This window comes from Scylla paramamosain, chromosome 12 (assembly GCF_035594125.1).
Source record: "Scylla paramamosain isolate STU-SP2022 chromosome 12, ASM3559412v1, whole genome shotgun sequence".
Taxonomy (NCBI): domain Eukaryota; kingdom Metazoa; phylum Arthropoda; class Malacostraca; order Decapoda; family Portunidae; genus Scylla; species Scylla paramamosain.
The window spans coordinates 26049383-26065447 of NC_087162.1; the positions used below are offsets into that span (position 1 = coordinate 26049383).

At 41.8% G+C, this 16065-nt stretch overlaps 1 protein-coding gene across 2 annotated transcripts in view; it reads right to left on the reverse strand.

Annotated features, from left to right (window-relative positions):
- Positions 1 to 547: 547 nt before the first annotated feature.
- Positions 548 to 16065, reverse strand: part of LOC135105977 (sodium/potassium-transporting ATPase subunit beta-1-interacting protein-like) — a 26997-nt gene continuing 11479 nt past the window's right edge. Inside the window, exons 2-7 of one of the 2 annotated variants that reach the window (XM_064014718.1) lie at positions 9463 to 9600; positions 8145 to 8273; positions 7526 to 7675; positions 7128 to 7188; positions 6093 to 6138; positions 548 to 5401 (exon numbers count right to left, since the gene is read on the reverse strand). In XM_064014718.1, the coding sequence (XP_063870788.1) occupies positions 4738 to 5401; positions 6093 to 6138; positions 7128 to 7188; positions 7526 to 7675; positions 8145 to 8273; positions 9463 to 9600 (1188 nt within the window). In that variant the 3' untranslated portion in view covers positions 548 to 4737. Of the gene's footprint in view, positions 5405 to 6092; positions 6139 to 7127; positions 7189 to 7525; positions 7676 to 8144; positions 8274 to 9462; positions 9601 to 16065 lie in introns of both variants that reach the window. The other variant, XM_064014717.1, reaches the window with a different exon arrangement.

The window sequence follows — 16065 nt, forward strand, 5'->3', positions numbered from 1 at the left end:
TTATTAATAAAACTTCAAAAAGTAGTTGAAAGTACGTATAATACTTAAGATACCTGGACGATGTTTTGATGGTTTTTCCTCAATGTGGTGGGCATGCGCAGTACCAATGGCGTCACCCGGGAGCGATTTGGCACAACACAGGGTCGACCAATTCTCTACTGAACGCTTTCTTTGGGCAGAATGTGGCAGTTTCCATAGCAATGTCGATGATTTGTTTACAGTATCTCTGGATATGCCCAAAATCGTTCAGCAGCCCGGGTTGCGCTACAGAACGCAACCCTGGGAAAACCGTTTCTACAAACTGGCTGCCAATGAAGTGCCTGGCCGTTATTAAATAAAGTAAATTAAATATAAATGTCTGCATTTTTTACCTCTTTGGACAGACTTCATGCAAATTTCTTTGTTTCACAAAGTATTTTTTTTTTTTCCCAGAATGCGATGTGTTGCAAAATAGGTGTACAAAATAATACACTTAGATACAAGTCTGTATATGCACAGCAAATACAGTTAATGATACATATATGAAAGCTGGTTAGAAACCACTGACTTCACAGGGTACATATTTATTTGTCTCAGTCTTGCAATTTCTGTTCATAACTGTACACATTATACAAATACTATTTACAACATAGTCAAATAAGGCATAGCAGCCTGGCCATCAGAGTGAGATCATGTCTGTCTGTCTGCTTGATGACACTAACTCAAGTTATCAGTTATCTTCTGCTACCTTGGTTCCTGAGAATAAATGCATCAACAAATGGCTATGAGTGCTCCATGTAAATACATTTCACTTTAAATGGTGAGTCTTGGGAACCTTAAGGGTACTGCATCAGTGCAGCATGTATGAGTCTTGCTAGAGGATAAAATCTCTCATCACTCTCAACATTACCTACCAAGTCCATTTTCAACAGCAAGGAATAAGCTACATTATTGCCAATCATCATGTCTGAGGACAGATTTTGAACATGTCTGCAGATCAAGACAGTTGGAGTAACAGTCAACTCAAGCTGCCCAATTAAAACATTCATTCTAATACTGCAGATAAATTACAACAAATCATACAAAATCTTATATTTGGCATCAGCAAGAAAAAAAAGCTCCCTTATATATTTTCACACAATTGAACCTAGATTCTCATAGCATTAAGATGGAAACTGTTGGCTCTACATAACTTCACATAAATATAGAATACAACTTTCCTCATACTGTGCAACCTATTTCTATCAATCCTCAGATGTGTCTGTAGCTAAACAAGTTATCTCTAAGTAGTATAAATGATGTGACTAGAATCTCAGTTGGTCTTAAATCCTGTGTGCTGAACTGTTTAGCTATTTTCTGATGACATGAGACCTGGAAGGGTGGGTTTCTTCTGTCTTCAAATGTTCTGGTTGGAACACACACACACACACACACACACACACACACACACACACACACACACACACACACACTCAGTTCTCATTTCTTGCAACACTGCTTTCATCTAAGTTTTGAACACGTGCAGTACAGAAACACATGCCTCCCACATACGTACAGCAAGAGATCAGCTGCAATATATGGGATCATCCTCTCAAGAATACTTATATGACCTTACATACACACATCATCATCCTACCAATGCATACATCTCAAAAAGGATCAGATAAAAGTGCACTCTTACCTATGGATAATTTCAGATCAATATTGCCAAGTTTCTAATCAGACATGCAGGGGTTCCATTGCTTTCCCAGCCTACCATGGCCTGATGGATAGCTGGAGATATAGTGAAACCAAACCTTAAATCAATGTCTGGTAATTTCACAAAGGCAGTACTGAAAACCAAACTTACAATGAAAGTTAGCCTCTAAGTTTTAGAGAACACAGTAGAACAAAATACAAATTTAAGTACATACACAATTTTCTTTTGCTTTACCTAAATTCATTCATGGTTTAGTCACTAATGAGTTGTGCATATCACACACAATGAACACAGCTAGTGGTCCCAGACAATGTTCAACACTCAGTCAATGTTAAGTCACACAACAAACTAAGAAATTGACAACTTTTGATATACTGATGATGCACAGCCTGCAAATAATGATTCATTCCACTGTTTTTGTTTGCATTCAAATCATATTGGTATGGCAGCTTTAATGCAATATCTATTTTCAGTCAAATTCAATAATCACCAAATTCAGGAATTCTATCACTTTTGAGGGGCAGGTTTCATGTTTACATATCACTGTTGCACCAGTCACTGTGTAGATATTTTTCCTACCATACAAGGCTTTGTTTTGTTGTAGCTTGGTTGGATATATGCCCTATTTTGCTAACTCATTGTGCCTGATGTCAAAATGGCAGTACATTAAGTCCTTAAGCTGCTCTGAGTTTGAATCTGAAGCTGTACAATCAAAACTTTCTCCTTCCCTTCACAATAACATTAATAGTAACAGTCCTGAGAGTTGGATTAAAATAATGGGAACAGAGCCAGTAATATGATTGTTTAGTTATTCATACTGGAAGATAAATACATGTTTCTATTACCAAGTTACTTTACAAATTTTTTATGTATGTGTGTGTAAGTGTGTGTGGTACTTAACATAACATGCCATCACTTTTACACGTCTTTTCTGATTGATATGACATACTTCTTCATACTTCTCTCTTCTATGAATTATGTGAAGCCTGGCCATAGTTTACTTTTTCTTTTTTTTTTCTATGTCAGTATCTACTGTCTCACATACAAATTTTCCAATAAATGCTGGATGGAGAGCTACTGTTTCTGTGGTTATACTAATGTTATCCTTTTGTTGTTGATAGCCTTTGTTTGGAAGCAAATCCAACTTTGGTCTCCCTAAAATGTACTATTTATCTATGGGAGTTCCCTCTCAAGACTGTGGTTCTTGGTATGCCACAGGTGTATTACGAGTATAACAGAAATAGAAAAATAGGACAATCTGTATATATATTATTAATATGAAGAACACAGTGTAAAGAAACTAATATCTCATCAGCAGCATGAAACATTTGGTCTGACTGGTAATGTTCACACCACAAGAAAACAACATACAACCAAGTAGTTTCTCTGGTGGAGATTTACTGTAGGGATGTTTAAGTTTTTGCTTTTATATTCATATGATGATAAAAAAAAGAAAAAAAAAAAGAAAAAAAAAACATCATCAGAGATGAAATACAAAGAATATGAAGCATACAAAGCAGTGGTTTGTATGGCATTAGTTGAGCCACAACCATTATCCCTGATGAGGTTTCCCTATCCTTGTCAAAACCATCATGGCACTGCATGCAGTGGGGATTAGAAGTTTCTGTAGGGCTTTCTAGTATATATAATCAATGTGGTATACAGATATGAAGATATGACAAAAATATGGTAACATTCAAGTGTGATAAATCAAATACTATGGTAATCCTCTGTCCTGATGCTTACTGAATCAATACAAGAGTTTTACATTGGATGGGAAAAGGTTAATAAGAGAACTGCATTTACCATCACACAGTCATCATAAAAAATGTAACAAAGTGAATTCATGGCAAATGAGAACAGTGTGGATAAAGTAACTCATCTAACAGAGGTGATTAGCCAGGGTGCTTCAAGGTGCACTCTGAGGGAAGGGAACCACTAGTGGGCCTCACCACATGGGCTGTGCTGCCAACACCTGAGGGGCGCCAAGCCCAACTGGTGGACTGCTGTCTTCGTCTTCATGCTCTTTGGGGAGTTTGTTGCCAAAGACGGCTAGGCATGTGAAATTATGCTATGTTTAAAATCTGTGGTAATGAAAAGATGTAAGATGGCAGTGGTGTACAAATGGCAGTGACTGATACTGATTTAGTCAATACTTACAAATCACAAGTATTTCCAGTCTTTTTGACGAAAATAACACGTGTAACGCAGACTGTAAGATACGACTCATTTATATCTAAACACATGGAGCATGTCTGTAATTCACACACACTTTTATGAGGCCAGGGTGAGGCAGTTTTCTTAGGGTTGGCATTAGTCAAAAAAGTCTTTAAAGCCACATCTCTGGTGTTGCATGCATTCCATGCCATCAAACAGCAAGGCACATCATTTTTGCAAAAGTCTGCTTTCAAAACACTATTTTCTCAAGAGATGCCAGCCATTGTATATCAAATGTAAAACAATACCATAGTTGCTAAGGCTTTTGTCAATGAGCAGCAGCTGATTGCTTTCTCTAAGTTTCCTTGTCATCATTTTCTTTGTGCTTTGCAATATGATTAACCAACACTGAACTACAAACTTGTCTTGTATGATTCACAAATATTTCTACAATGGTGGAAGGAACACAAGTACACAGCAAGCACAGGTGCAAACAGCAGTGAAGTATTATCAGTGATGGCAAAAAACACACATACTGAACAACCTCCAGACAATTTATGACAAAATGCAATGATTCATAGCTGGCATCTCAATGATTTTCTACAATGATGACTGTAGGAAATCTTTGTGCTAAACATCTACATGAGCAAAAGCTATGTATATGATGGCAATCACAATATATATAATCTTTGGAAGATCACAGACAGAGGCCCAATCTTGCTTCCTTGCTTCAGGGCAAACTGCAGTAAACTTTCAAGAACACTGCACTTCAACACGAACCATGTCATCCACTGGCCATGATCAGGGCCATCCAAGCTTGTCTGTGTGGCAGCCCACAGCCCTCGCTCTTGTCCCCAGATCAAGGAGGCTCCCACAGCCCCCACAGTCCCTCCCACCCCTAGTCATATCACAGTTTCAGAGTTAACACCAAACATGTAAGGTGGTGGCCTCTCTCTTTCCACCTTCATGGTCCCTCCACTGCTGTATGTGGAGCTACGAAGGGAGGCCAGTGTGCCTCCCTGGCCTGGGGCCACATGGCCATTGGTGTGACCTTGAGTTCTGCGCTGAGGGAAGCCACCAATCAGGCCAGCAGTGATGGCCTGCTGGACAGGTGGCCGCCCATAGGGGTTTGGGTTGAGGGAAGGCCGCTGCCCATGATAGTTGGAGTAGGATGAGTGGACAGATGGGGGCCTCTCCAGGGGGTCATGGCCTGGAGTGGGGCTGTTGATGGAGTAGGTGGAGTTGGGTCTAGAATGCACATACATGGGGTTTGAATGCCCCTGGCGGCCCCCAGTGTGGGTGTGAGGCGCCCCTGGAGGGTGACAGGAGTCTGTGCTGGTGGAGGACTCGTTGGCCTTATCCATCAGTCTGTTGACAGGGTTGAGGTACTGGTGGCGGCGGCTGCGCTGGGACGCTCGCCCCTGACTGCTGCTGTTGCTGCGTGTCTGGGAGCGGCCAGAAGCTCTGTGGCGGCTCTGACGCTTGACCCGGCGGGGTGTCATGGGCTGCTGGTAGGGGCTGTCCTCCAGACCAAGATCAGGGGACTCACTTCCCTCCCGCTGTGGACTGCTGGAGGGATGACAATGATATGAAATCATAACTGGCTGTAGCTGAATAATACTGATAATAATAATTATAACAAATCTGAATGCAAAGATAGAAGAAGCAAGTAGAGATAGAATCTCTGATATACATCAGAGTTCTTAAGGTGAGTGAAAGCAAGAAGCATGTGTCATAGCAGTAGGTCAGAACCTTTTCTAGCTCAGTATTAAATTTAGCACATGTTGTCTCTCATCTATCATTCATGGCATCACATTATTTTATCAGTTTTCTACATTTTTAGATTATTTTTTTTCTGTCACATCTCTTATGCCTGAAAAGTGTTGTTTATCATACAAAGAGTCATGTATATCCAGACTGGGAACCTCTATGGCAGATGTAAATGGACTGGGTTAAAGTTTTATCAGGATTGAACAAGAGAGGATATAATGTTGCAAAGTGGTTGGTTATGTTGCTTGATGTAAGTTAGAAAAGGTGTATCTACACAGACAGGTCACAATACTCAGACATGAGAAGTTATAAGTGAACTATATCAACTGGATGGCAGTTCAATGGCTGTGTCTTACAAACAGCTCATGTGCACAGATAAATATATCATGGGTAAGGAAACTGTTACAGAGAATAGCTGCTACAAACACTGCAATGATGAAATTACAGAAAATATTTATTGAATTGTAAAATGTATTGAGGAACTTGCCTGTATTCAACAGAGTAGATGGAGGTTGGTCTGCTCTTAGTTTTGCCTGAAATAATTAATCAACATTAGAACACTGACCACCTTACACAAGCAAACATCAATGGCTCATGGCCTCCTCTTGCCTCAAGCTGCAAAATAAAAGTTGCAAATAGTATTTAAATATATCACACAATATAGAATGGTGTAAGTTTGATATATGTAGTCATAAAACTTTTTTTCACCATTTGGGAATAGCACAGCTACTTACTTTTGCATGACATTTCAATAATGTACATAATTTATTTATTCTTTCTCATAATTTAAATGAATATCTGGATACACCTGTCCTTAGGTGATCTTTATTAGTCACCAACACAAATAAAGGGCAGATTAACTATGTCAACACATAAGCAAGTCAAGAGGCTCAACTCACTGCAACACTCCAAACACCTCACTCGCAAAACACTCTGAGTCACAGGAAATGGCTTTGGATTACAAAGCAAGTAAGTACAGCTGAAAGTCACAGCACGCAGCACTATCTACAGAGAACAGCCTCTCAGCACCATTACTTGAGTGCACAGCAAGGGGCCCCGGGTGGCTGGGACCCATGTGTGTGTGTGGCACAAGCTGGTGAGGACCCAGTGGAGGGGGAGGGAGGCTGGTAATGGTGGTGGTGGAGGAGGAGGGAGCCATGCAGGACAGAGGCCCCAGGGCAGGGGCACCCTGCTGGGCACACGGGCACCCCAGAGAGACAGTAATACCTGGCATACGTGGGCTGAACAGCCATGTTACCAGTCACGCCCTGCTCAAACCCGCCAATAAAGTCGACTGCAACACCATGAAATTCAGTCAGAATTCTGCATGGTGTGGGGCTTGTAATGCTTCATGTTATCACAAGTGTAAGAGACAAGAGTGAGGGGCTGAATATTCTCATGAGTGATGTCCAGCACCAGAGGGACAGAGCAGCCAGCCTTACAATGCAGACTGGACTAGCCTTCTTTTGATTTACTTTACTTCTCATGAAAAGAAAAGACAAGTTGACCACTTGGTACTTACAGCTGTCATCCTCTTCTGCAAAAACTTTGATCAGGTAAATGGCTGCACAGAGGCCCAGAACCTGCAAAATGGTCACAAAGAACAAATGATGAAAAAAGACTGAAAATATCAGATAAACACTAATCACAATCTAACACCAAGCACACCAGTGGTTCCCAAACATTTTTGTTTGCAACCCTGAATGCAATCCTTACTTGAAATGATGACCCTAAATGCCTGTACATGTAGTATTAACTACCACTCATTTTGATGTTTCACATATTCATATTTATAATTTATTTATAATTTCTGAAACAACATACTTATATTTATAATATTATTTGTAATTTCTGAGACTATCTTCAAACTTCAGAAACACCCTTGGCACCACTGTTTGGGCAATGGTCAGCAATACTCACAGCAAAGCCACACTGTACACCAGCATGGATGGTCTCAACGTACTGGTAGTCCACCAGACAGTCATGGACACGCAGGGGGCGCATTGGCCGCAGTGGGTCCAAGGTGGTCAGGTTAGTTGGGTAAACTGCTCGGCAACCAATTCCATTTACCTGCAATTTTTTTTTCCATAAAGGTGAGGGGCAGCACATGCACAGACTGGTGCTACTGGAGACAATGTGAGACATTTTTACTGATAACTATGAAACAGAATAAAGTTGCAGACTTCTATGTTTTGATTTACCTTAACTGAATGAAATAGAAAAAAAGTAGCAAGAACTTCTGTTTTGATTTAATTTAATTCAATAAGCCAGTTGGTAGCCACACAAGAGCATGTTATCATGAAGGTACATGACAGCACTCTTAAAAGCTTCCACAGAAAGATCCCATAGCAGGCAGTCACCTTTAAGAAGTGCTGCACATGGTAATCTGTTACATTTTACTCCATTCCATGATAGTTCACAGTCTTCCCTATAGTTACGTTTATCATTATAGATTCACAAGCTAGCTCTGAATAATTCTGTGCACAATCTTTCATGAAAGAGGAGGTTAACCAGCAGAAGAGCTTTTGGGAATACTTGCCTCCCACCAGGATGCACTGCCGGTCCCAAAGTTGAGCCAGTCTCGGCTGTTCTCCAGGACCCCGACATTGAGGTAGAAGCAGATCACAAACACGTTCCATCCAAGCCACACCAACTCCCACGCCAGGTACTGCCAGAAAGCCAACTGTGTTAATAGCTGCCAAATGCTTGAATGGGCAAGAAGCATGTGTTTGGTTAGGGTGAGATGAAGCCTCTTCTGTGGTGGTCAACCTTTCGGGAGTTGCTCCAGGAAGGAGTGATGTGTCAGATAATCAGATAGATAGATAGGTAGGCAGATAGACAGACAGACAGATAAATAGATAGAGTGGTCAAAAGCTGAACTGCACTCCATCTCCCACTCTCCACCATTTTAAATCTTTCACAACTTTCTTCAACACCTTCATAATCTGGTCTCAAAGCTTATGTTCTGCAAATTCCTTTCTCCTGGGCATTAACTTCACTTTTACACATAGGTAGTATTCTTTTACTAACATGAAATTTCCTGAGATTATAATTCCAACAATCTCCCCTTTGGTTCCAAGTCTCACCCATAAGTACTCTGCTCAGTGCTCTGAAGCCAAATTTCATTAAATTGTTGTGAGACCCAAGAATGTACACATTTCAGAATTTTTTATCCTGTTACTTGATGTATATGTAAGGTGCTGTACCCTATACTTACATGTACACAAATGTTCATGCTGGCATTCTTCAAAAAGCTCCTCCCACTTATTAGTGAAGCAGGTCACTACATCAATCACTTATGTGAGTACAAATTTCACGAATGCAGTAGTGTACAGGTCTGCACACATAATAAATTTCATAAAAATTTATGAGAATATTTCTGCATAACCTGCCAGCAAAATTATGTTTGTCTTTGTAGTTGAAGAGTCTTATAAAGATATGGTATTTCCCTTCATTATGAAAAATATCTCAAACTGGATAAAATTTCCTAATGCTATCAAGAATAATAGGAAATTGATGCTGTGAATATGAGAAAGACAAATATTCTAACTTTAAGGAAAAGCAAATTTCAACAAGTTTGTGCATTTGTAGTTGTGGAAGATGACATTTGAGTTTGTGGTGGCCACATTGATGTGACGGAGGATAGCAAGCAAAGCTGTAACTAACTCTTCTTCTCACAAGGACGTGATTAAATATGTGACTATATTGCATAATGGCAAATATGCCATTACTACACTGTTTGTGTTACCATGAATGTTTATGCAAGTCAAATTGTAACATCTGAAGACCACATTATTAATTTCAAAATAGTATAAGAGGCATCTTTTCCTTACAGTAACTAGCACAGTGGTACTTACAATTATTACATATTTAGTTTTGTACTGGTAGGCACCAAAGAAGCCAAATATCACAAGGATGAAGTTGAAGAAGTTGGCAATGATGGGCAGCCACATGTAACCCAGGAAGTCAAACACTTGTCTCTCTGCCGTTGAGATCTGAAAGAAATAGAAGCTGTGAGTGATGCAAATCACCCACCTTGGTATGCAAGGTGAAAGTGATGAGAATATGAATGCAAATGTTGGCAATGAAAGTTGTACAGATGAAGCAGCAAGTATTTACTAAGTGGGCAGCATATCAGAGAAAACAGTAAGTTCATTAGATCAGCAGCCAATGTACAGCAGGCTACAGTGGTTAGCTCAGGCTGCATAACAACAGGGGACTGCCATTACTACAGCCTCTCTATGATACTATCTCCACACACTGCACCTGCCTCACAGCCTCACAGCCTCATACTTATGACAATAGACAGTTTTCTGGTTCCCTTCTTCTGATAATTGCAGGGCATTCTTCAACACTCTGTCTTGTGTTTGAACACACACACACACACACACACACACACACACGTTGTGAGATATATATATATATATATATATATATATATATATATATATATATATATATATATATATATATATATATATATATATATATATATATATATATATATATATATATATATACATAAATATAAATAAATAAATAAATAAATAAATAAATAAATAAATAAATATATATATATATATATATATATATATATATATATATATATATATATATATATATATATATATATATATATTATATTATATTATATTATATTATATCATATTATATTATATATTAATAATAATAAAAAATGAACAAATAAACAAGCATATAAATAAAATGTAATGGAATATAAACTACAATGGAAAAAAAACAGATAATTATAAAAAGCCTAAACACATACCAGTGTTACAAGGTGATGAAACAGTATATCTTATTTGCCCAACTCTTAATTTAGAGGCCAGAGCAGCCTTCCCCACACACGTCTCCAATCCATGGATGCTCATTCAAACCACTTTATTAAACCACTGATATTATATCAGTCATTCTCGCAGCAGGCCGTATGCTTGTTAAGTACAGAGAGAGAGAGAGAGAGAGAGAGAGAGAGAGAGAGAGAGAGAGAGAGAGAGAGAGAGAGAGAGAGAGAGAGAGAGAGAGAGAGAGAGAGAGAGAGAGAGAGAACCCGAGTACTTTCTTTCTGGCAAGTGGGATTATTGTGGTCTTTATCTCGTGGCATTCGTTCCATTTCTTGACGCCTTGTTCAGCGTAGCCGGCGTCCTTGATCCAAATTGCGCGCGGGAACAAAAAATTCACCACTACGCAGCGGGCATAAGCGAGTAGCCGCAGATACGTCTTCCTGCTCTGGACAAGAGACAACACTACTTCAAACAAACTCTTAAGGAAGTTGCAGGGCGTTTTAATGGTGTTTCCATGATTCCAGTGGCAAGATTAATAATAAAAGGCATTCACATCATCGACAGAAAAAAACAGCCACGAGAACCCAGCTTATCTCCGTGACCTCTGAAAACAGTAGTGATGCGTGCAAATTAGTATTGAAAAATAAAATATGGAGGTTCTGCAGAACGCTTCGGTGGCGTGGGACCAGATAAACAAAAGGCACAAGTAACAAGTACTCGTAAGAACAAAGCGTTTAAGAATATGAGCCATACAACTAACTGGTGGGGAAAGCTGATCCTGGTATACAGAGGCACCGCCAGCAAGAATTAATTATCCCAGGACTGAATTCACAGCCGCCACGTAAGTGCGGATATGAGACACGGATGTGGATGATGGTCTGTTACATATACTCGCGTACAGAATCAGGCAGTGTATTGTGCAGGCGTCACCGCGTCACCTCATCACGACAACAAGAGGTAATGACGCAGTGGGGGAGAGTTGACGGTTCCTGTTTCCATGTTTATTTCAATATATTATGTACACTACGGATGTTCATTATTCTTTTCTTTTTATTCGTATACACATTATTTGTGCAAACCCTTACAATGTGTGATAATGGCTGCCGCTTTGAATTAAACGCATTTTTCTGATATCCTGTTTTTTTTTTTTTTTCCCGCAGATGAAGACGTGAATGCGGATATCCGATTCGTGCACACCCCATCACCCTCACACACACACACACACACACACACATGAAAACCGAGCACTTCTATCACACCACACGACGAACTGAGGCCCCCCCGGACCTCTCCTCCTCAACGCCTACATGTCAAAGAAATTCCAGACAGGACCCCCCACCTCCCCAACCTTGTGCTCCAACCTCTTGACAAACAATGCTTCTTCCTTCCCTCCCTCCACCCCATCTCCCTTCCTGCCTACCACGCGGCCCACCTCGATTCACCACCACCACCATCACCACCCACGCGACCATGACCTTACTCAACCGCCACTACGGAGGGACCAATCAGAAAAATAGGGCCATTGAATTATCAGGACTGCATCTCGATATTTCCCTAATTCAGATGAGAAGTTTCTGGAGAACCGTTTCGTCTGGGCAAGCACCGGGAAACATGAACAGCCTAGTCAGCATTACCCTTGGCTTGGCAGGCGTGAAGTAGCTTGAATCTGTAGCATCGCGTGTCTGAGTCCTCCCACCCACACACCACATCCACCGCCGCTTCCTAGAGATGCCTCGATGCAGCTCAAGAGTCAAGAGTCATTCCGCCACTCCAGCCTGAATGGAGGTGTTGTGAGGTGAACGAACGCCCACTCAAGGCATCGTCCGCCTCCGCCTCGACCTCTTCCCATGATGTCCTGTTCCTCTACCCACGCTCCCACCCCACTTCATGCTTCACCGCCCCGTTCCCCCCCCCCTCTGCTTCCTTCCTCCCCCGCCCTGTCAGCCACAAAACTCGTCTGCTGCAGCAACTAACACTGAATGAACACCGTCCACCAACCAGGTAGCAGCTGATGCCATGTGTCCAAACACTACACATTTGTACACATTTATTAGTTTTCTCTCAGATTCGTCGACGACATTGCTATAACCAACAAAAGAAGCACCTTGACACCATCCTATTGACATAGACATTGTATTTCGTGGATTACCAAAAAATCATGTAGCGTCACACCCCAATAATTATGAGAAATTTGTGGAATTACTGAGAAAACGTGGTAGGAAGCAGAAGCACAACATATCAAACATTTAGACTCAGGATTATTATTATTAGTCGAAACGTTGTTGAGAAATACAACACTAAATTTTTGCATTCCATCACAACCGAATATATACGTAGTGTGTCTGTCTCAAGATCACCCGCCATTCATGCACAGAACAAATAATAAAGACATGCGGGGTCAAGTTCACCTCCTCCGCCAACTGTCTCGCCATCCACCGTGCAAGCCTGTGACAGATTTCTTCAAAGTTAGAAGGTCATAAACAAGGCCGGCGGCGGAGACGAGACAAGTACCCCACCTCAACCAACACCACCCGAAGCCAAGCCAAGCCCACAGAAACACGTGCTGGCAGGACACGCCAACACACCACCCACACCGTCCTTTAGCTGCACATACAAGCTGTTCATGACAAAATCAATGATGCAGTTTTACGTGTTGTCCAGTAGTTCGTTACCTTTCTCTCCTCTCTCCTACTTGTCACTCTCCACTCCACCTGTCACCTCTCACTCTCCTCAGTCCTGTATTTCCAGTGTTTGTTGTTCATATCGTTACTTTTTTTTTTTTTTTACTTTTCTCTTCCTCTACCTTGTTCTCGTAACCTCTTCCCCTTCAAGCCTTCTCCCCACGGTGCCTCACAATACCTTAACACGCCAATACTGCTACTTCAATCAATAAGGCATGGTGGTGTTGACTGTGTGTGTGTGTGTGTGTGTGTGTGTGTGTGTGTGTGTGTGTGCAGGTCGTATGCAGCAACGTTATTATCCACTAGAATTCCAACATTGCAAAGCCACCCCAATTGTTCCCTCTGACCTTCCCTTTAACGCATAGAGGGACTGATATGGTAGAAATGTGGTTGCTGGTATACCATAACGGTCCGCTAGTGGTGTACAATATTTGAATTTCAGTCCGATCTAACATAAACACGAGGACATAAGTACAGATACAGTGTGTGTGTGTGTGTGTGTGTGTGTGTGTGTTCACCCTCCTACACAATGGTTTGCTACTAACGCACCCCACCTTTACAATGCGCAGTTACACCCGCCCCATCGCAGTATTCACCACCCCCACCACCACCTCCCTACCATCCGAACTTAGTACGAAATCATGCATCTCGACTCCCACGCCTCGCACTTTCAGACTGGAGAAGAGGTGTTGTGCGTTGGAGGAGGAGGAGGAGGAGGAGGAGGAGGAGGAGGAGGAGGAGGAGGAGGAGGAGGAGGAGGAGGTCTGGAATGTGAATGCAGAGTTGAGCAGTTTCCGCTTTTTATTGTCAGATCATTGTCAATAATGACACTGGTCAGAGAGAGAGAGAGAGAGAGAGAGAGAGAGAGAGAGAGAGAGAGAGAGAGAGAGAGAGAGAGAGAGAGAGAGAGAGAGAGAGAGAGAGAGAGAAAGCAGAAGACTGTGAGGAGGAGGAGGCGGGAAGCGGAGGGGGAGGAACCTAATGTTGGATCACTTTCACCCTCATTTGTTCCTCCCTCAGCCCGCACGCTGCCACCCCGCCACCTCCCTCCACCGCTGCTCTGCCCCTCAAGGAACCATAGAGTGACGCTAACCAGCCCCTGCCACTCCTCCTCCTCGATCACTGGCACTGCTATACCTCCCATAGGAGAATCAGATTCTCCAACGCACTCGATCTGCTGCGCTTTCCTCAGTCAGTCCCATTGCAAGCTTGTGTTCTGCAGTCTTTCACATTATAAATTTGTATTCTGCAGTCTTTCCTATTATAAACTTGTTCTTCAGTCTCTCCCATTACAAGCTTGTGTTCTTCAGTCTCTCCCATTATAAACTTGTGTTCTTCAGTCTCTCCCATTACAAGCCTGTGTTCTTTCACTGCATTCACAAACTTTATCTTATTTTCCTCATGTCTTCTACTGCTAAGTAACAACAAGTAAATTAAATTAAAATATAGGAGCGTAAGTAAGTACGTGAGGCTTCAACCAGTACTTAACACCTTCATTAAACTTTACTTCACAAGCTAAAAATAATTCGAGGAAAACTAAGCGCAGTCTAAAAAGAAAGAAGGAAAGAATCTATGGTTACTGTTGTTTGCGGGAAGGCATCAATGTATGTACTAGGTAGATATGTTACACTCGTGGTCAGAAACAAACCTATCCCCCAAATTTTGATCTCGGTTCTTCTAATCTATTTCCTTACATTTGATTGACTCTTAGATTAGCGAGCTCAGAACTGATGGAAAAACGCTGAGCAGTGAAAAATGGTGTTAACTGTGTTGTCCACTGATAACTGACCATATTCTTAATGTGCTGCGCGTATGAGCAGTGTGGAGGTGCACAGATGAATATGTCTGTACTTAGATTAATGAACGTGTGAAGCTAAACTGCATAGCTCTCATAAACAAAACAGTAAGGGCATGCATGTGTTAACACGTACACCTCAGAACATGTGGCAGGTTAATAAACGTGAGAATCTAAAGTATACAAGTCTCAACAGCAAGAAATTTAAGTGTGTGGATGAGTGTTCAGTCACGCGTGTGAATCTAAACAGTACAGGTCTCAGCAACAAGACAGTGTAGGAATGAGTAGTTACGAGTTACAACAAGGTAATAAACTGGTGAATCTAAACCGCCCATACCTAAACAATAAGTCAGTCAGTGTGTGGATGACAGGTCAGTCACACGTGTGAATCTAAACAGTACAGGTTTCACACGAGACATCAATTGTGTGAATGAGCGTTCAGTCACACGTGCAAATCTAAAAGGCCCCGCACAATATGACACTGTGGGTATGCATCACACGTCCCACAGCTGGCAGATTAACTAACCTAACCTAACCTAACCAAATCTGACTTATAAATAAAAGCGGAAATTTAAATGATACGGGTCCCAACAATATGACAGTGTTACGCGCCAGGACAGGTGGTGGATAAATAAACTTGTGCATCTACACTGCACAGGTCCCAGTAAGACGGTAAGTGTATGCCGGAGCGTTGCGCGTGAGGACAGGTGGCGGCGACGTGCACATCCTTCAACAAGCACCTGCATAGCGGACGAGTGGCAGAGCAGAGTGGCGGGTCTGTGTGTGTGCGTGTGTCCCTCTCTGTTCGCAGGTGAGTGCTTCCTGTGGCGTGTACTGTAATACCCCGCCACCTCTTGGAAGGAAGCGCCGCAGCTGATCCTTAAGTGTAAAGGGACTGAGGGCCACACACACACACTTGAGAGAGAGAGAGAGAGAGAGAGAGAGAGAGAGAGAGAGAGAGAGAGAGAGAGAGAGAGAGAGAGAGAGAGAGAGGTGACGGAAGTGAAGTCTGAGTAGGTGGTAAGGTCGAGTGAAAGTGAGACGACGAGCACCTTCAGAGATATAAAGCGCGCGCAGAGAGAGAGAGAGAGAGAGAGAGAGAGAGAGAGAGAGAGAGAGAGAGAGAGAGAGAGAGAGAGAGAGAGAGAGAGAGAGAGAGAGAGAGAGAGAGTCGTTTTCTAA